The following is a 21,529-nucleotide window of genomic DNA, read 5'->3' on the forward strand; positions in this document are numbered from 1 at the left end:
CTCCTAAGGGGTCTCGACCCCAGTTTGAGAATCCATGCTATAACCTGAGTGACCAGGATTAAGGATGCCTGAAGACTTCAAAAATGGCTAGAGTTGCTAAGCCACTACCTTTTCAATAATCTTTCAAAATTAAATAAAAGCAGGAGGCTGAAAAACAGGTCTATAATTAAGACTGTCAGCATCAAAAGTTGGTTTTCTGAGCAGAGGCCTCCACAGCTTCTATAACAGTGAGCCATCTAGTTGAGACAGTGAGATATAGAAACACACTTCCCTACTTCATCCTATTTATCAAAATGGCCTTGGAATCTATGAGTCAGTGTGGAAAGGATAGCTTAATTCATGGGAGCAGATGGAATCACACAAGGATAAAATGTAGAGGGAGAAGGGGACTAAAAACACAGCCTTGAGGGGCTCTTGAGAAAGGGAAGCAAGATATGAAGGACAGCCACCAGAAGGGAAAGCAGGCAGAGAGGCAGGAATTAAAATGAAACATCTTAATTATCTAATGCAGTGCTGTACCTGAAAGGTAAAAGCAAATTTGTAATTGGTGTCCTGATGTAAAGGGATAGCAAAGAAAGCATCAGCCAGATGCATCTAAAAAAATTAGCTACACTCAATCTCGTGAAGAATAACTTGACTTGGTTTTACTAATGCAGTACAAAATACCTTTTAAAAATGAATTCTTCTCCTAGCTTAAAACAGTGTATTTTTTCCTATAGCCTTATCTTAAAAACAAACTATAAGAAAAATCCTCTTCACATTTTTAGAACACAAATGAAATGTAGTTTTTAGGATGACAGAACTGTCTATGTCCAATACAGATCTAGCAAATGAAGTCAACAGAATACTGTTTTTAAACTCTACTCGGGGATTCAGATATTCTAAATTATTTATGTACAGTATGTAGATTCATAGATTCTAGGACTGGAAGGGACCTCAAGAGGTCATCGAGTCCAGTCCCCTGCCCTCATGGCAGGACCAAATACTGTCTAGACCATCCCTGATAGACATTTATCTAACCTACTCTTAAATATCTCCAGAGATGGAGAATCCACAACCTCCCTAGGCAATTTATTCCAGTGTTTAACCACCCTGACAGTTAGGAACTTTTTCCCATGTGCAACCTACACCTCCCTTGCTGCAGTTTAAGCCCATTGCTTCTTGTTCTATCTTTAGAGACTAAGGTGAACAAGTTTTCTCCCTCCTCCTTATGACACCCTTTTAGATACCTGAAAATGTGTAATGTGTTGTAATTCTTCTACTATCTTTCATACAGCATTATGACACTTGCTGCAATTGTGTACTATTTAGAAGAAATGGATTCTTGAGATTATCCAACAAAGGAATTCATGCTGAAATTGGAAGTCCAGCTGATCACCACAAGAGGAAAAGCTAGCATAAGTTTGTAATTTCAAGTTTTATTTTTATATTGGTGAAACACAGAACCTCTTCCGAAAGAGGCAGCATCTGCAGAGCTGTTACAAATATGCTTCATACTCTAATACACCTCACAGGTTTGGAAAAGGTATGGATAAAGCACAGTTTCACATTGTATGAACATTTTACACTGCATCTGGGCATACAAATTCAATCATATTAAAAGATAATTTATAGATCATCTGACTTCACATACAGTGGATAATATTTCAGCATCTTCATGCAAACTTACTTTTGTTTTTAAATAGTTGGCATCATTTTTGGAAATAATTTTTCATACTGCAAAACAGTATATTTTCACTTTAACTTATTATTTAAATGATAAATTACAAAAAAGTACCAACTGTTTTGGAAAGTAGAAACAATCATTAAATATATAATATAGACATATCTGTTTACAATTACATATTTACTAAAGGCAGTAACATTCCTATTACACTTTCATTACCTAAAATAGGGGAGAATAGATTATATAAAATAGTCTTTATCTAGTTTTCAACCATAGCCATCTTTTCATATTTCAGTCTTGAAAGCAACATTGCAATCAAATATTCAATTTTTACTCTCTTTGATGCATACAAGTCCCTTTCATTTTAATGAGCTTTGCTTGCATAGTACAAAGAACTTTTGCCCTTAACGTTCCTTAATCAGTACACGAGTTTTAGTTGGAAAACCGCTATCAACATGGAAGGAATTGTCTAGCTAAAACCTCACCATAATACTTTGAAAAATTAGTGGTTAGTGTCTAAAATTGTTTTTGGAAAACACAAAAAACAGATGCTACGAAAGTGCTTTGTTTCAGAAGTGAATGCATAGACTTGTAGCCTTATCTTACACAACATGTTAGTGTTTTATCACTGGGGTAGTTTAAACAAAAACTGCTGTACTTTGTCTTACTAACATATAACAAGCACACTAATTTTCTTCACTTATGCATGTCACACTCCCCTTCCTCAGATATCCCAGGTTATGTGTAACAGGTAGCCTTAAATTCCCAGTGTAGTCAGTAAAGTTCTCCTCACACAAAAGTACATCAATGACATCCTACAAGAGCCCCTCTTCTAGAGCGTAGTGTACATCCATGAGCAGTCAAGGAGTCAGAAGTTATTGAGTTCATTAGAGTAAGCTACTCCAAGAGTTACATTTATTAGTACTGTTCAAAGGACAAGTTGCACATCTTCAAAGCCCTCTCACCAGGTCTTGACAGAAAAGCAAAACATTCACACTTGCCAGATTTTATCTTTGATATTTTATATAAGTCAAGGTGTGCAAGCAAACTTCCAATATCCATGTCCCTAGTATAATGTGACAATTAAAAAAAAAAAAAAAAAAAAAAAAACCACACAACCCACACTTGGGGAAAGCTCAGCACTAAAAAGGGTATTTTCAAACAACTTCACATTTCAGATCCAAGCTTCAGTCCATTATTACACAATTTGGACACAGAACCAGTTTTTAAAACATCTATCCTAGCATACAGACTAAGACTCATCAATGGGAGCTACTATCAACATTGTATGTCATACTAGCCTTGCCTGACCAATGTGGTACATATTCAAAGTTTGCACATTCTTTCACAACGTTCCTAAATCAGATATCAAAACTCAAAAGAGCTTTTTCACACTTGTACATTTAACAGAATTGTTTCAAGAATTCTCATAATTTCTGAAATAATTTGATGGCTTAACATGGTAGAAGCCACAGTATTAGCATTTATACCTTGCTTCTGGTCTAATGCTCACTGCAATTTAGGAGTCATGGTGCATCATGTACATCATGAATCCCCCCACGTCAGATTCTGGATGACTTCATCCTATAGTAGGCCTTCCTGGGTTCTTCTGTAGAAATTTCTGCAGAATTGAAGTCTATGGTCACCTGTTAGGCATGGACTAGTCAAAATGGAGCAGTCAAATTTAGTTTGATCCTGAAGAATATACACTAGATTTTTGTGATGATTTACACTTAAGTTCTTCAAATAACTTTGATGGGTTATTAATGGGAACTTTGGGCCAAAGCTACAAAATGCAAAACAGACCACTTACTGGCTACATTATGCTTTAAATAATTGTAGAAGAGTACTGCTGATTCCAAATTCAAATCAAACAACTCAAATTTTTGAAGAACGGTGTTTTGAGATATTTCCAAAATGTTACCTTTCACTTAGATTTTTGCTGATTTATTTTTCTGCAGAGGCTTTATATTCGGCAAACAGTCTTTTTTTTTTTTTAAATTGATTATGGTTGGCTCCTTTCTCCTTTGCAATATGTACATTACAAACAGCATCTCAATCTGCATGCAAATGTAACACCAAAGATCTATTGAGAATATTGTTTCTTTAGATGAAAGATACCTATGGGAAAATAATGGGGCTATCTGAAGAAACTTGCAAGATGGCTTCATATCAGTTGTCTTAGTAGTTTCCACACCCTTTTACACTCCTGGATAATGCTTATAAAAATAAGGCATTTAAAACAAATCCCTCTACAGGTTAAAAATGTTTTCAGAATAAATGGAATGGTTGACACCTAAGAGGCTTAAACTTGTGTAAAAATCTGATCTGGTAAAGAGTTTGTCTTCTTTATTCAGATATTCAATGTGCTAAAAACTACACCAAGATGAATAACCTTTAAAACTGCCAAAGAGGAAAGAAATCACAAACATGTTATAGGGAACCAGAAGAACCAGTTAAAATATTCTAGAATCCAATGATTTGAAACTAGTTGTTTCAATACTTCTCCCCAATCTGATTTAGTTTATTTTAACCCATGTGCTTTTAGAGAAGAGACAATATTACTCAAATATTTCAATCAGAGGAAGGTAGTGCACTCAGGAAGTTCTTACCATGTACGGAATGGAATCCAGAAATGCTTCAACAAGTGGTGGGCTATCATGCTTTTTTGTAATAGTACCCAAAAGCTGTCAAGTCTATATTAGCATTCCAATATCATGATTGCAATGAAGCGCTGGTAATTCTGGTACCTTTGGATATGCTCAACATCCATAAACAGCAAGTCTGATATTATTTAACATTAAACATGTTTACAACTAGCATAGTCCACCAGAATATTCATCATCTTCCTCCTCAGCATGGGAGCCAACTGCAGCCGGTCCTCCTGCTTTGTCCTGTGCAGTAACTGGTGATTTCTTCTTAGTTCCCCCTCCTGGGACCGCCAAACTAAGAGCAAGCTTGGCATACTGACAACAACAACAACATGACAGGTTTAGTGTCCACATTGTCATAGGGCCAAATCCTACTTGCCTTTCTCTAGAAAGAATCACACTGAATTAAATGGGACTACACTCCTAAGTAAGGTGAGCAGGGTTTGCCTCAGTCTATTGACTACACTCAAAATGCAACAATCCATTATTTTGTAACATTCTGTTCCAATAGCATAAAAAGAGACCTAATGCATGTACTATTCTCTCTGTGCTAAAGTGATTAAACATGTACTCTGATTTCTGCTCCTTTATAGAATAATCATTGCCGTGTTGCACAGTACAATTGACTAGAAGTTTAAGATAAGCGAGTCTCGTCAATGCAGTTTTTTAAATGTGCAGCACTGCATATTGTATCTATTCACCACCACATAAGTGGTCTTTTACAGAAGCTTTTTCAATCAAGATGACATCATATTTTCAGATGTTAAAGTTATATTAGATGAAAATTAATAAATATTGTTAGAAAACCTACACTAGGATGATCAGAAGTTTCTATTACTGCCTTTCTGTCTTAAGTCTTCTTTCTACAATTTGCAAATATGCCGTTTTTTTTTTTTTTTTTAATATTAATTTTTTTTTTTAAATAAAAAAAAAAAAAAGACACCTTTCTTTAAAATAGCAAATGGCCATGGTAACTCACTGTAAAATTACAGGACCACTCTTGAGAACTGAGCAGTGCTTGCAACTCCTCTTGATATCAATAAAAATTGAAGGTGCTTAACATCTCTCAGTGCCAGTCCATGGATTTCTAGCTAAAATGGACTTGCACGAATAGTACCGTATTTCTGAGCTGAAGCACTGACAGCAGAGTTTTCAGCCCATGTTGGGGACAGAAGGGAACTGAACTCAGATGCTATTCAAGAATATTCCAGCCAATTTTTCAGACAGACTTACGAATGCCATAAGAAGCTGTTCATTCATCTGACTCTTCCAGATAAGAGGGAAGATCAGAGGAATGTGGAAATTTACAAGTGGTGAGCAGTAAAGTGGAAAATATGAGAAGCTGGAGGATGGGGAGATCAAATCCAGGACAAACATACAATAACTCCAGTTTTTTCCTACCAAAACAGTTCTCTCTTTCTTACCAGGAAAAAGATTTATGAAAATCCATATGAAATGTTAACTTACATCATTGTCCATGTACTTGAAAAGTGGTGAGTTACAGACATCAGAAACTTGATCCTGGTCCTGGTTGTCATATCCTTCTAGAAGCTGTTCTAGTGCTGCACAATCTTCACTTCCATTGAATCCCGGTATACTAAAGGAAACGAAAGTTCATTTAAAACATTTAACTTGTCCACTCACAGCACTCAACTCTTTGTCTATGTTTACATGTCACTGATTAAGAGTAGAGGGACAGGCAGCTGTAAGGCTTGTGTTTATAAAATGTTATGGTATTGCTTAAATAAGTCTCAAAACCCAGGCTGAACAAAAATGTCTAATGGCATGAAAATGTATTTTTGACTGTATGATCATCTAACCATGTAAATTATAAACAGATCTCATCAATTTTTTTAAAACGTTTAGTTGTCTGCTTGGGACTAGTTGTCTGCATGGTCCCAAATGATAGAAGTGCCTTAAATCTCATGAGTTTCTGTTAACTAGTCATAATATTTTTCTTTTACAGTGCATGTATGGAATCATAAGTGTTTGAGATTAGGCAGGGTAAAGACTTAATTTAAAATGGATCATTTTAACCTAACTCCAGATATCGTGCATTTTTTAAATTCTAGTCTTAAAATACCATTTTCTTGCCATTTTGTAACACAAAATAAAAACAGTAAATTCAATTGGTGACAAAAGTCCTTTATCAGTACTGAACAGTTACAAGAGCTAATCCTTCTCTGTTCAGTGTATGAAAGACAGATACTAAAATGAGGCACCATTTAAAATGAATAAAAAATTTTTAGTGAAAGAATTCCAACAGCAACAACCCTGTATTGTTTATTCAGCTTTTATTAAAGCTAAGCAAACAGATAATCTAGGAAGAAGGAACAGAAAAGGGAAGAGTAGTGAACTGAACAAAATTCTTCTAGCTGTTTAATTTTTAAGCAAATAGTAAAGCAATATAAATATTTTCATTGTTTATTTTAAGGGTATGCATGTCTTGCTATTAAACCAATAGTGTATTAATAACTACAACTGACCATTTGAAAACAATATTTTTCAAATGGTAGTCTTTCAAAAAAAAAACAAAAAAAACACTGCATTGTTGTACCATAAACCAAACCAACAGAGTACAGGCTTCAAACCTGTGGAAATACAGAATTGCCACATGGCTCTTTAATAAATATTGCTATGAATTAATTTTCAACATAACCAAAATTTAAGTTTGAAAACAATGAGGCAAATATATGCCTTACCTGTAACTTTCCCTGACACATCTTTCTGCAGCAACATAGTCATGTCTATGGAGATGAACTAAGACTTGAGCAATAGTTTTCTAAAATAAAAGAAATGACTGATCACTCTTTAGTAACCAAATGGAAAATATTTTACTTCTATTATGAATTCAATACCAAAAGTCCTGTAGCTTGCTCAGGATAGGTGTAAAAAGGACACTAGAACCAATGAGGCAGTCAATTGGTCTACACTGTTCCTGGCGCCACATTCCCAAATGAAAAAAAGTGATGGGCTCTGAAAATCTTGATCTACACCAGCTGTGGATCTGTCCCATCTTTTTTAAAAGTAGTGTAGAGGAAGAGATCAAAGTGGACCAATTCTGTTGTAACCTTAGATTATCTGAACCTAGGTTTACAAATTTAGAACTGAAAGACAAAATTATTCTAACAAGAATTTTGAAACCACAAACCAATTTTTTGCTTATGTTAAGCATATCTCGTCAGAAAATCCTATCATTTGTCCAAAAAGTTAACGCATTCAAAATATCTAGCCCCACTTCCTGCCATCAACACACATTTAGAAAATAAATGAACATGTCTCCCATCCCACAAAAATTAAATAATTCTTTGGGCTAACTGTATTTGCAGGTTCACCTACACAAATATTTGATCTTTTAGCATTTTCAATACAATTATCAGAAAGCTCTAAAAACCATTCTGATTATCTGTGACAGCTATCTTCAGCATTTTCAAGACTATTATACTGACACAAGACAGTTAAGGGGGTGGGTGAAAGGAGGGGATAGCCATCCAGGAGGTGCTCATCCAGTAAGAAGTTTATCCTGGACTGTAAGGCATACAATGCCATTCAGTTAGAGGTGCCGCAGACCCACAGGCCAATTAATTTCCCTTTGCGCATTTCTATTTTATAAACAGGAAAAAAACATTCACTCAGGTCTTTACCTTATAACATGTTGGATAATTTTCAACTTCTTTATAAATACTTTTTTCCTTCTGAATAGACAACGCAGCCTCATCTAATCTAGAAACAAGAACAAACACAGAAGGAAGTGTGAGAAACCAGTGTAAAGAAACCAGTGATTAGAGCCTTATGATGTGCATATTTTAATGTTTGTAGGTGGGAAAAAAGGCACAGAAGCTGTAAAGATATTTCAGTAGTCCACATGAAGCCTATTAAAAGAGTTCATATTTGCATCTTCTAATCATTTTTTTTCCTCCACACTGAAAAAAAAGCCACCATTTTTGTTTAAATCCACTGGCATTAAGAATCAAAGTAATCTAAACACTAAACCATCAAGTCTTAAAGTTTTCATTTGGTCTTCAATCTTGAGGGCATCACTGTAACATTGCAAAGGTTAAAAAAAAAAATACATCTTTCAGAAATCCTGTTATTTTTGAGTTGCCAGGTAAAATACTAAAATGAAATCCAAAAATCAGTGCTTCAATGTGAAAGCAATCAATGCCACATGCCAGTAAAGTTTAGTTTTATGTTAATCAGAGCATCAATAAATGTATGTACTATACTTTTCTAGCATTTCTGTCCCTGTCATTGCCAGGTCCCAGACCTATGTGAAAACAAAAGCCGTAATCTTTGAAGTCAACCCAACTCATTCAAGGAAGTCACAATCCAGTGCACATTATTTTTTTAAATAAAAACACTCATTGTGATGAATTGTGGGTACCCAAAACTGCATAAAAGCAGACAGGGCTCAGTCCTGTAAAGAGCTGAGCTCTGGTCTAATCTGCGTTTACATTCTTGCTGGATTCCACCAGGATGTTCAGCACTCCATAGCTGTAAATCCAAATAATGCAAAATAGAAAGGAAATGGAATATTTACTTGCAAATATCCTGGTGATCAGTTAGGTTGAGCAAGGATCATTTCAGGCAGTGGAAGTGCACAAAGAGCTAATATTTCCAACCAAGCAGTTGTACATGCACATACTGTTGAAATATAGCAACTATTTTACAAGTCACAACATTACACTACAGCTTTTGGACAGGAAGTAAACACTGTATCCAACTGAAACTTCAGAGTAAATTTAGATAGGAAGTACATCAAGGCTAATGACCCGAGAGTTCACACTGGATATTTGAGGACAGATGTGGTGAGGATCTTCATGATACATCTCATCCAAAAGGTGACACCTTTAGCAGCACAGTATCAGCATCAAGCTGGAGCACTGGCTTGGCACTGGAAGGGACAAATGTCAGCTACTGAAACATCATCTGAGAATGTTTGGCACTCTCTGATTGATTATTATTTTTTTAAAATAAGACTCTCCCCACATACCTACAGTATAGATTTTAAACCACACATACACTCTTATCATAATCTACATATAAAATTAATGAAACTCAAACTTGAGCAGGACTGTCCAAGTTCTCCATCTTTTTTATGCCTGAGGAATATATTTGCAATGTGAACACAAATGTTTAATAAAAGGACAAGAGTGGGTCTTTTCAGACAAAACAGTAGGTGATTTCAGGTTGCAAAAAACAATAATCCTGCCTAATACCCTGGAGAGGCATTTTTAAAGTTTTGCATACATTTAAAATTTATCAAAGTACTTGCTAGTGTTTTGAAACATGGATGTAAAAAACATGCCATTTAAAAGAACTTAGGAACTCCACCTTCATGGTCTACTATTTTACATTTTTAAGCATAAAAGAATTGTTCGGTTTTGGAAAAAAGGCATGTAATCAAGAAGCACAGGATTTAAAATTTCATTAGCCACTCTATTAGAGATTCAGATTACATTTGTCAGCTATAAATCACTAACTTCATACTGGAATTAATCAAGCTATTTTGGATGCAAGTTACTATAACTGAACGTATTAAGGACTTCACATGGCAGCTAAGTGATTCAATATATCTCACATAATTCTTGGCAATCATAATTCATTTCCCTACCGAAGTTTTTCTTTCACCGAAACTCACAAAACAATCCAAGAATATTGATATTTTAGACTACTACTCTTCTGACATCCACTGAAGTACAGTAGGACCTCCCTGATCTGCTCACACAAATTATGTCTAAATCTGCTATTGTGATTGATGATGAAAACACAACAAAAATATGCTTCATAACTTATTTCCACTTTAATTATATTCAAGTTACATGATGTTCCAAACCCCAAGTGACATCAGATACAACATGGCCTCTATAAATCAGTATGACAATCAAGCTAGCCTCAAAAACATTAATATACACATCTCACCTGACAGTCCTTCCACTCCTGTAATATAAGGGTTTTCCTTGTTTCCTTTTAGATTACCATTGTTGCTCGCAATTACAGCACACACTCAAGGCTTGACAAAATTTAATTAGGAACACAGACTCAAAGACAGCCTTATAGTGAGCTATACGTTGTAGTTATGTATGTTTATGCTAAATCATGGTAAAATTTGGTACTACTAACCAATATTATTAGAAAAAACAGGTGAACCTGAGGATTCAAAGTCAAACTCTTCACCCTTGATTCAGAATCAGACACCTGCATATGGGTTGCTTTGGTTGGGTAAGTCACTTAATTCCCCTACTTTAGATTCCCTCATGTGTAAATTGGGTAGAATATTAAGTGCTCAGTACCCAGTGTTGTGGGGAATAATTCACATTGATGAAGAACTGTAGAGATGAAGCACACCAGGTTCTCAGTAATTCATACATCTTCTTCACTGAATTATTAGAAAGAACATTTTATAGCACCAAAAAACAAAACAAGAAAAATCACAGATGAGTTTTTCAGCACTCAGGTATAGCCAGCAGAAACTTAAACTGGATCTTAGTCTTGACAGGCATCAACATAATCTTCTGTTTCCAGATAGTGACTTTTGAAGAGGCAGTACGTAGATTCAGTGAAACTCAGCAGTAAAGATTTCAATTATATTTAGAGGAAAACTTAGGTTTTCAGAATATAAAGAGTTATACCTTCGTCCTCTGACTAAAAGTCTTGAGGCTTTCCCTAGTAATTCTACAGCCTGCCGTAAACGTTCTTCATTCTAAAGGAGCAGAACAAAAACAAAAGGTTTTATACATTTGTGGCTTTAATTCTATGCAACTTCTCTTTTTTTTTTTTAAATGAAATACAAACATAAGGCATGAGCTCAGGTCAATGTGGGGTTCTCCCATGGCCTTAGTACTTCTAGTCAGCAGAGCTCCCTCCTCTGGACTGCCCAAGAAGTGGGAGGAAGCTGGATAGGAGATTAAATTCAGATCCTATACAGTGGGGGATGGAGTATTGGTAGGGACTCTGACCCTGCACCTTTACATTAAATATCCCAATAGGAGCTGTGTGACTTCCTGTGCAACATTATTCACCCACTGCTGTGACAGAGAACAAGATAGAGCTCAAAACTCAACCTCACCTTACAGCTATCTGTGTGCAGAGTTATTTTAGGCTGACTGACCTTGAACACTTCTTCCTTCTACTCAATCTTTATTTCCTTGCCAATCTTTATTTCCTTTGTTGTTCAAATTAAAATGGTAGTACTTACTTCGAACACTGACGCTGTCTGCTGATAGAGTTGTACAGCCTTTTCTGGGTTCATACTTTCTATTAGCCTGAAATAAATACAAGCCAGCATTATTATTCTTCAGCTCAAATAGTAAAGTTTTCTCCCAGTACAGGATTCAAACAACAGTCTGTAAAAAGAAGGCACCAATGTTTCGTGATTTGTCCTAGCTACCAATGCTGCAGGCTTACTTTCCAGCCCGTTCCAGTGCAATAGCTGCTGTGTCAGGTGTTCCATTCTCCAGGTACATCATACTGGCCTTCTCAATCAGCTGAACTGCTTCAGGAAGTTTTTGCATCTCCTGTAAGAAAAAGTTGGAAGAAGAACAGTGTCAGGAACTATGCTAATATATAACAGACCAAATGAAAATATTCTGTATTGCATAGCGTTACATTTGTAGAGTTCAGCTCCCAGCAAAGTAAACTACAACATCCACAATACAAACAAGCATACAAGAAACCCAGCCTACTTTCCCCTCCATCTATAATAAATCAGAAAAGTTGGCTGATTTTGTTCTTTGGATTAGCCACATGATGAAATATCTAAATGAATACTCACACAGTGCAGCTACAAAACCAGAGCAGCCAGTCTTGTTTCCCTTTGTAACGTTTCAATTTTGGAATAAATAAATCAGTTCCCTGGTAGCCCAACTTTACAATTTGTTTAGAGGGCACATCATCAGAAGTGGACATATATACAGACTTTTTGGAGTACTTGATTTGAACCCTGAAATAATGATTCTCTGAAAGTCTGTTTAACTGATCAACATCTGGGTTACAAGTTCACTTTGAGTTCCCTAAAAACTGGCTTATGATGGTTAATTAGCTTATTTTACTATACACTGATTTTCTATCCCCTAAATGATGTTTTCTACTATTGGTTAAACCCATTCAATAAACTGCACAGCTATCAAGTCATTATTGCATGCAAAAATCACTAACAAGATTCTGGCAAATGTGATTAGAAAACTAATTCCTGTTGACTACAAGATTTATGTTGAACTAAAGCAGAAGGGCTAAGGTATGGGAGCTGTCACCAAGAACTACAATATGTCAGCTTACTGAAGGATCAGGAGGTATATAATGGTGGTCTGTTAACAATGCCTTAGTATGTTAAAAATACCATTTAAAAATACCATTCACAGTGCTTGCGTTGAAACTATAGGATATTCCACTCATCAGCACCAAGACTCGCTTGATGAAAACAAAGAGGAAATCCTAGCATTAATTCAACAGAAAAGAACTGCATTCTGGCACTGGCAAAATGATTCCTCTAACCAACGAAAACATGAGGCTTATCACCTGCTCAAGGCAGCAGTCCAAAGGAGGCTACGTGACATCAAAAATAAGTGGTGGCAAGAGAAGGCCTCTGAGATCCAGAGTTTCATAGACCAAGATGACATGAGAAGCTTCTTTCAAGCAACAAAAGCTATATATGGGCCAAGTGCCAAAGGCCCAACCCCCTTACGTTCAGAGATTGTCCTTGAGGAGGGTGGAGCCAATGCGGCCACTAAACAACGCTAGAAGGAGCCCTTGGAGAGCCTACTAAACCGTGAATCCACGGTCTCTGAAGACCCCATCGAGTCTATTCCACAACGCTCAGCAATGGCACACCTTGCTGATCCCCCATCTTCTGAAAAAGTCTGGTGTGCCATCACCCAGACAAAAAAAAAAAAATCACAAGGCACCAGGCCCAGACAGCATCCTCCCCCTTTGAGGGTGTCTCCCCAGTAAGTGACAACAGGACACAATATTATTTACCTGAACTAAAAAATAAGCTGCTACTATGAAGTACATTTCTCTTTTCTTAATACATACATACCAAACTCAACCTCCCCCCTCCCGATTTTGATTTATCAAGTTTCAACCAGGAAAGAAGGTTGCATCATTTAAAATTCTTGGGGGGAAAAAATAAATGTCAACACTGGAAGTGCTAGCACCACTTTAACACTAATGCTGCAAGCTGAAAATTGCATATATTTTAAAATACAACTGTCCACAGGAGACTTCTTATTGTTTTAAAACAAACACATAAAGTGACCAGTAAATACCTTTAACATCATGCCAGCTTGTTCATAAGCTCTGCAAAGAGAAAAGAAATTAGGTTTACTTACAGTGTTATTTCAGTGAGTTGAAGTGACAGGTCTTGCTATGTAGTAAGAGTTACTATACATCAGCTAATGGTGAATCATAACGATGCATACATTTCAAACATTTTACATGGCTTTTATTTAAAAAGACAGTTTCTCACTTGTGCGCTAGTGATAGATATTGCAACCTCGTGCTGTATCTTTGGGGACCACTTTATTACGTTCATGAATAATTTATGTATGATTGTATTCAACTCCATGGAGGAGCAGCTGTGGTAACACCTCAGGAACTAAAAACAGTGGACAATGATTAAGGACAGTCACTAATTCTGTAAGCAACTCTAAAGACATACCACCCCCAGTGGTAGTTTGCATATACTGTTTCAAACTGGGTTTTCCAGACACTGAGAAACAAAGAAAGAACTTTGATATAAATAGCTGTGTTTGTATCAGGACCTTCTTTTGATCTAGCAAACAGACACACTTTTATCCAATGGGGCTCCAATCCTGCTGAAGGGTTGGAAGAATGATGGCCTACCAGAGCCTGGAATGGACCACAAATTGGGGATAAAGATGCAGTAATCCTGAGACCGTAACAGTGTTGTCTTCTATGAATAAAGTGCTTTTGACCATATTTGGAGCACTGAAAAAGCAGTGTTTCCCAGCCCAGACCAAAGATACCTTCCTGCTTCTATAACATGTACTGTGTGTGGCAAATTTTGCACCAGTGCTTCAAATTAATCACACAGTCTTTTCACTATTTGCCATGAGTTGGAGGAATGGGAGGGTAGGAAGTGTCTGATTGTGTTTCCACTACACAGACTAGACCACAGTGGCACGAAAGACATTTTTAAAAAACACACTACTAATAGAATTAAGAACAGCTAATATTATACGGCACCATTCTGGTGATTAGAGACATTGAAGAAATTTCAAGTGTGTGAAGAGAAATCAAATTATTTATTACCTTAATCATACATGCAGTAAGCAAAAACTCAAATGAAATAAGCAGATCCTGAGTAATATCCTACTGATGATCAATCAAGAGATATTGGAACTAATCCTGAGAAGTGATAAAAAGTCATAATTTCCATTTACTTCAATGGGATTTGCAGAGTCTCAAAAGCTTTCCAGGATGAAGCCACTAATAAGTCTAATCATGAACCAGTGAAAATAATGGAAACTTTGCCATTTATTTAAATGAAAGCAGACTTAGCCCCAAATGTATGCATCTTTTAAATAGTCTTTAGATATACATAGTATACTGGGAAATGCATCAAATTAACTGAGGAATTTAAACTTACTTGGCAGCATGGAAGAGACTGGATGTAACAGAGCCAAAGTTAAGGATACAAGCCATAAAAATCTGACAGGTAATTATGTATCAAAAATAATTTATTGGAGGATTAAGCAAACTGAATTTTTATCTAAATACTAGTTCCAAAGATAACATTTATACAGAGGCAAAACTATTCTGATAAGTGTGCATGCTAGTTTTTGTTTGTTTTGTTTTAAATAAACCTAAGGGCGAAATAAAATTCAATATACCCAACTATGAAAGAGCTGACAAAACTAGATTACATACATTTATTTAAAGAGTTTTGGTTAGTACATTGTGTTAGATAGCGTAATGTTAGCTAATCTTTTAGCAGTATGTTTAATGTGTAGCATCCATTTCTAGGCACTGCATAGCAAAAAACATACAAATTATTAACTAAAAAAAATTAGCACACATATTCCCTAAGGGAGATTTCTTCAACTTAAAAGCCATGTTACAAACTAAAAAGAGGAGATCCCATCTAAGTTATCTACTTGCAGCAAAAAAAAGCCAAACACCACAAACAAAAAAACCCCTCAAAAAGTAAAAATGTCAAGGAAATCTAAGGACTAAATCCAGCAACAGAAAGCACACACTAGAATCTGTTAATATGATTGTTATTCAAATAAATAAATAAAAAATAATATGTGCTGAGTGGTACCTGGGCACCCCAATCATAGATCAGGGCCCCCCTGTGCTAGTGACTGGCCAAACAAAATAAGAAGACGGTTCCTGCTTCGTAGGGCTTCTTATTTTTCATTCACCAGATTGTTTTCTTGGGGGCTTGAATTCTTTCTTTAAAATGAATTTTGGAAGTTGGCTAAGAAACCTTTTAATATTTAGTCTGCGTTTGTCTCTTACATCTTTCCACACCACCCCCTCCCTTAGTCCAGTTCCGATTGCTAAACAGTTATTCAATTCCTTAAATACTGAACTAACCATCACTGAAAAGATACGCTCTATTATTTGCATGTGCTTCAGCTTCCCTCAAATAGGCGTCCTTTGCCTGGTCAAACTGTTTGGCATTCTTAAAAGCAACACCTACAAAGAAGAAGAATTAAAGAAAACAAAGTGTTTATGTTTTGCCATTTTCCTTCTTTCATCTATTGTTCAAGACACACAAGGCCAGATTTTTAAAAGGTATTTAGCCACCTAAAAATGAAGATGGGCATGCAGTGGGATTTTCAAATGAGAGGTGGCTGCCTAGACCCCTTTGAAAATCCCACTAGGCGCCTATCTGCATCTTTTGGCCCCTATATCTTTAAAAATCTGCGCCATAATGAAAGTATTTAATTACATTCTTTATCAATTTATTATACTTTATATCAAGGCTCATAAGAATCATTCTTAAATTATTAGTACTTTCTGCCTCTATATAATGTAGGCTAATTGGATTTTCACTATAGTCAGCCCCTCTTCTCAGCTGAATACCTGCACTTCAGTATCCTTTCCATTCACTAACGAGAAACGATGTCAAATAAGTTTAAGGTTCTAAAACATTAGAAGTGATGTCTCACTGCAGTTTCCCTTCTAAATCAAGATCCCCATCAACAACAAAGTGCACCTGCAGTAAATACCAGCCTTCATAATTAGTTCTGGGCACATTACAATATAAAGAAACCTAACTAACCAGCTAATGTGTACTTATTTAATCAGGATTTTAAAAATTAGAGCAGACTCAGCTCAACTCCACAACTGGGGAGCGCACGCACGCACCCACACCCATCCTTTTTTCCCCCCAGCTGCTATTGATGACCAAACAAAACCAAGAATTTAATATCTAAGTGAGTGCCTGGGAATATAAAGTGTAATAGGCCAGAAAGATATGCTGCAGATGCTATTAGTGGATGAAATAGATTTTGGAAGGAGAATAGCGTGATTAGACAAAAATTAATCGAACAGAATTGGGCTGCTACATTTTATATTAGTGTGACACTTTCTGGAATACATACAAATAGGGAGCAGAAATCCTCAAGACTTAAGATGTCAAAAACATTCAGTAGAATTTCTGGTCAGAATCTTACTGAAAAAGAGTCTCAATACTGAAAGATTTAAATTCAACAAAATAAAACTCAAGACAGAACACTGAGATAGTTGTCAAAAATAAATCTGAAGCATGAGGGAGCCACAAAATTTGTTTATTTGAAAATGGTGTTATAAGACCACTGACAAGAGTTCCCAGAGAGCTCAAGGGAAGGGGAGTGGGAGTGGGGGGGAAAGAGCGAGATAGAAGGTAGGAGGGACAGGGGAGAAGGAGAAATGCTGCAAAAGGAGATTTAATTTTACAAAGTTTAGTGGTATCCAAGACAGCAATCAGGCAAAACCAGGATGGCACTGCAATACGAAGGCCAAGACAGATTTAAATATCACCTGCATACCAATGGAAAGTTACACCATATAAACACAACTGGATTCTAAGAGCACCATCTGTGTCCAAGGGTTCCAAAAGATTTTTAAGAAATGGAGCAGGGTATGTCAGAGAGCCAGCAGCAAAGCATTAACCTTGAGGAATCTGATAGCTTTCTCCCCTTATCCTCATCAACCTCAACTGAGCAGGGAGAGAGAGAGAGAGAGAGAGAGAGAGAGAGAGAGAGAGAGAGAGGAATATTTGCCCTTTAAATAGTATGCACCTTCAAAGTATCCAATAGACAAACTTTGCATACGAACTTTCTCTCTCTGTCAAGTCTGTCAAATAAATTAGTATTGAACATACTATAAAGAGGACAAAAATGAATAAAGTCAAGGTCACTTCTGCAAAGATTTCCACTATTTGTCTCTATACAGCATTAGGAGTTTCCCTTCCTCACTCAAAGTCCAATTCTTTTGCCACTCCTGGCATGGAGCTCCCACTGAAGACAACAGGGATTCCCATGCAGAGTGGACATGAGCGTGCGCATGCGCGCACACACAAATCAAGCCCCTATTTACAAAAAAAAAAAAAAAAAAGGAGTCTAACTATGCCTCACAATAAAAGTTTTTCAATTTTATTCAAAAGTCCGTTTAACTCTGTGTTCAACCATATTTGCAAGTAAGATTTAAAATTGTAATTTGCACTGAGATTCAGTTTATATGTTATGAGTGCTAATAATTTCAAATAAATATTTAAAACACAAGTACAATTTGAAATGTATTTCATAGTAAATTAGAAAGATTTGGTTCTTTATTTTATTCCCCGCCCTCAGAACCATCTACAGATTTACAGACAATGTTTTAAAATGACAACATCTAAAATATGATTTAAGATTAAATTACCGGATTATTTCAACCTATAAAACGCATTCCCATATATAGTCATACATACCTGCCTTTCCATATTCAGTAGCTGCACTATCATAATCTGGTTTCCACTTTAAGAATCCAGTTTTCAGGCTGAAATGCAAAATCAAAAGCCCATCAATAATGAATAAAGGGTTGAAACAAGAACCTGTTCTTCCTGCTCTCAACATATATGGTTTTGTGTTTCTGTTGTTTTAAGAAGTGGCAATGCGGGAGGAAGAGGGGGCAGGCCCGCAAGGGGCCACTGCCTCCCATCCCCTTTGAGACTTCACTAGAAGCCATCCTCACCCATCCATGTGAGATACAGAGAAATGGCAGAGAACTGCCAGATACTATGGGTTGGTAAGTAAGGAACAACAATTTGGGCCCCACTGCTCCATCCGGATCAGACCAGGAACAGATGTTTAGACAATTTTGGACATTCTGTAATTTCTCCCTCTCTTTTCAGGATAAGCCTCAAATTATTTCTGTTGAGTGGGGCGTTTGGAAGGAAAGCACTTGTATTTAGCAATAGTGGAAAAAATTGTTTCAGGATGGAGGTTTTGGAATTAAAAGTTAACTATCAAGTATTGTACTTCTAACAGTTTATATTGTCTGTCTACAGCAGTGTTTTTTAACCCTTTTTCATTTGCGGACCCCTACAAAGTTTTGAATGGAGGTGCGGAGCCCTTTGGAAATCTTAGACACAGTCTGCAGACCCCCAGAGACCACAGGTTGAAAACCACTGGTCTACAGTGTTTGTCTCTCTTGGCTACTTAAATCACAACCTCTTTGGAACAATGATTACATCTAATGCATTTATACTGTTCTCAACACAACAGTACCAATCTTGCTTGGTAGCCTTCTGGTGCCATCATCCTATATATAAACAAACAGCAAAAGTAGCTATATGTAAATGATTTGCTTTCAAAATAAGTTTGCTGTGAGCACAGCTTCACTGCAACTGCTTGAACAAAAGCCAGGCACAAGTTTCCCACCTCATCTCTTTTCAGTTTTTATTTCTGATGCATTTCTCCTTCATCTTAGTTCTCCCATTCACCTGCCTTGGCTTCCCTTTTCTCTCCATCAACCTCCTAGTGTCTCTCTCAAACTCTTGGGGAGTGGAAGAGGCTTCCCCTAGTGTGAGCTGTCATTCCAGCGGAGGGGCCTGTCACTGCCCCCCTCTAGAGTTAGGGGAACTCTGAGGGCTCAGGGCCCCGCTATCCACACAAGGTATTTCTGTGACCACACTCCCCACGGTTAATGGGGTTGCTCTCACAGCACCCTGTGTTACAGGTGGGGAGCTAAGGCAGAGACAAGCGACTTTCCCACGGTCACACTGGGAGTCTGTGGTGGAGGAGCAGGGCCCATGAGCCCCAGGCTAGTGCCCCCGCACCCTTCCTGGTGGCCACCCCACCCGCTGCCAGGCTCCCGGGGGCCTCCAGCCCTCCTCACGTTGGAACCCCCCAGACCCTTTAACCGCCCCTCCTCCCCCCGCGGCTCCCGGCCCGCGCACGGCACTCTGGGAGCTGTAGTTCTCCCGGCGGGGGAAAGCGCGCTGGGCTGGGCTCGGCTCCCAAGGCGCCCGGGAGGTTGGGGCCGATGACAGCCCGGAGCCACGGGGAACCCGGCGGAAGCGGCTGCTCGGCGAACGCCCGGGGCCTGGAACCCCGCCCGTCCCCCTCCTCGACCCTCTCCCAGGAGCGAGCGGCGCAGCCACTCTCCAGCCCGGACCCAGCCCGGCCCGCGGCCTCCTCGGGACCCTGGGCAGGGACAGCCCGGCCTCTCGCCCCGCGCCGCGCTCACTATTTCTCCGCCTTGGCGACGTGCTCAAGCGCCTCGTTGATCTTCTGCGCCGCCATCTCGCTGGACCGGACCCGTCTATACCTGCCAGGAACCGCCGCTGCGCTTCGCCTGCGTCAGGAAAGGGGGGACAGGCTACGGAAAGCCGTAAGGGCTTATCAGCATACGTAGGGGGCGGGGCCTGATGCTACACGCCAGTGCGCCTGCGCGGATAGGGGACGGCGTCGATAAGGGGGCGTGGCTACTGGTTTTTTGAGGCGGCGGACGCCCGGCAGCGGCACGGGGAGAGAACAGCAGGAGATAGCGTTGCGCGCGCAGACCCAGCACGCAGGCGTGAGGGCGCGCGGCCCACGTGCTGCAGCAGAGGCCCTGTGAGGCTGTGTAGAGAGCCTGTCGTCGACCCTGTGGCAGAGGAGGGGGCCTCTTTGCCCGGTCGCCGCTGGCAGGGACATGGGCAGTGCTGCGGCTCTCTGGTCTGCCCAGCTCACCTGGCCCTTCCCAGCTCTCCCCTTGTCTCTTATGGCCTCCGCCCTGTCTGGCCTCACCTCCCTTTGGCCGCCTCTCCCACAGCTGTCTTCGCCCAGGCAGGGTTCCCAGACCTGCTGGGTGAGTGGTGCTCCCTTTCCTTTGGCCAGCCCCTCTCAAGTCCCCCTTCTGCCAGGGAGCCTCCCAGGGTGCTCCTGGCCGCACAGCAGGATAACTTCTGACCACTCCAAGGAACAGCTGATGCTGGAAAAGCCAGCTGCAGGGAATCCAAGAGGAGCCTTGGCTTGTGCTGGCTCTGCCTAGCCCCTTATCTTCCCTTTCAGGGCAGGCAGGAGAGCTCAGCTGCCAGGGTGGTACCTGCCCCTTCCTCAGAAGCCTGGCGTAGCAGAGAAGGACACAAAACTAATGTCAAAACCTACCTTCTTGTCATTTATAAAACATAACTTTTCCTCCTCCTTATTGTGTGTTTAATTTCCACAGGGCTTTTGCCTGGAAAACAAGACCGAAAAAACCCAATCAACCCCCAAAACAATGTAGTTGGGAGTCAGTGGCCATGTCTCTCACAAGCAGACTGCCCTGCCATGTCCTTACTGTACTAGGGTGACATCAGCAAGCCAGGTGTTGCCTGACCATGCCCTCCTCAGCTCTGAAATCTAAAATCAGTTAGCAGATATATAGCAAGGCTACCTGCTGTCCAGCCAGGCCCCAGTAAAGTATTTACTTCTTGACAGTACTCCACAGATATTCAACCCCCTTCATTTCCCACCCTCCCAACTCTTTCCCCTAAGTCAGACACATGCTAGAGTAAAGGAAATAGAATGGATGGAGCCACGATTAAAAGCCCAGAGCGATGGTCACTCTCCAGACCTGCACCTGGATCATTGCTATCTCTGGAACCTAGAGGAAAACAGGAGAGAAAAACTATACAGCAACAAAACAAAGAGTAGGTCAGGATTCAAAATATCCCATCACACGATAAGGGTCAATTAATACCCAGAAGTATTATAAGAGTCAGAATCCACTGACTGTAGTGATGGTTATTATA

At 38.9% G+C, this 21,529-nt stretch overlaps 1 protein-coding gene across 1 annotated transcript; it reads right to left on the minus strand.

The window, feature by feature from the left end:
* Window positions 1–1,398: 1,398 nt before the first annotated feature.
* On the minus strand, window positions 1,399–20,119 carry NAPG (NSF attachment protein gamma). Its single transcript, XM_024200837.3, has 12 exons — window positions 20,002–20,119; window positions 18,242–18,309; window positions 15,897–15,981; window positions 14,927–14,944; window positions 13,584–13,614; window positions 11,725–11,834; window positions 11,516–11,582; window positions 10,950–11,020; window positions 7,962–8,040; window positions 7,020–7,099; window positions 5,785–5,914; window positions 1,399–4,632 (listed from the first exon to the last, which is right to left on the minus strand). Exons 1-12 carry the CDS (start codon window positions 20,055–20,057, stop codon window positions 4,483–4,485), a joined length of 945 nt encoding a protein of 314 aa, XP_024056605.1. The 5' UTR covers window positions 20,058–20,119; the 3' UTR covers window positions 1,399–4,482.
* Window positions 20,120–21,529: the final 1,410 nt, after the last annotated feature.

This window comes from Terrapene carolina, unplaced genomic scaffold (genome assembly GCF_002925995.2).
Source record: "Terrapene carolina triunguis isolate 2854851 unplaced genomic scaffold, T_m_triunguis-2.0 Scaffold58, whole genome shotgun sequence".
NCBI classification, from domain to species: domain Eukaryota; kingdom Metazoa; phylum Chordata; order Testudines; family Emydidae; genus Terrapene; species Terrapene triunguis.

Bases quoted from the DNA above. Each gene is read 5' to 3' on its own strand.
- NAPG (XM_024200837.3), bottom strand. From the start codon at position 20,057: ATGGCGGCGCAGAAGATCAACGAGGCGCTTGAGCACGTCGCCAAGGCG. The intron at 7,100-7,961 runs GTAAAGACCTGA...CTTTTATTTTAG, and splicing joins ATTATCCAACATGTTATAAG to AAAACTATTGCTCAAGTCTT. The intron at 5,915-7,019 runs GTAAGGCATATA...CGTTTCCTTTAG, and splicing joins TGTGTCAGGGAAAGTTACAG to TATACCGGGATTCAATGGAA.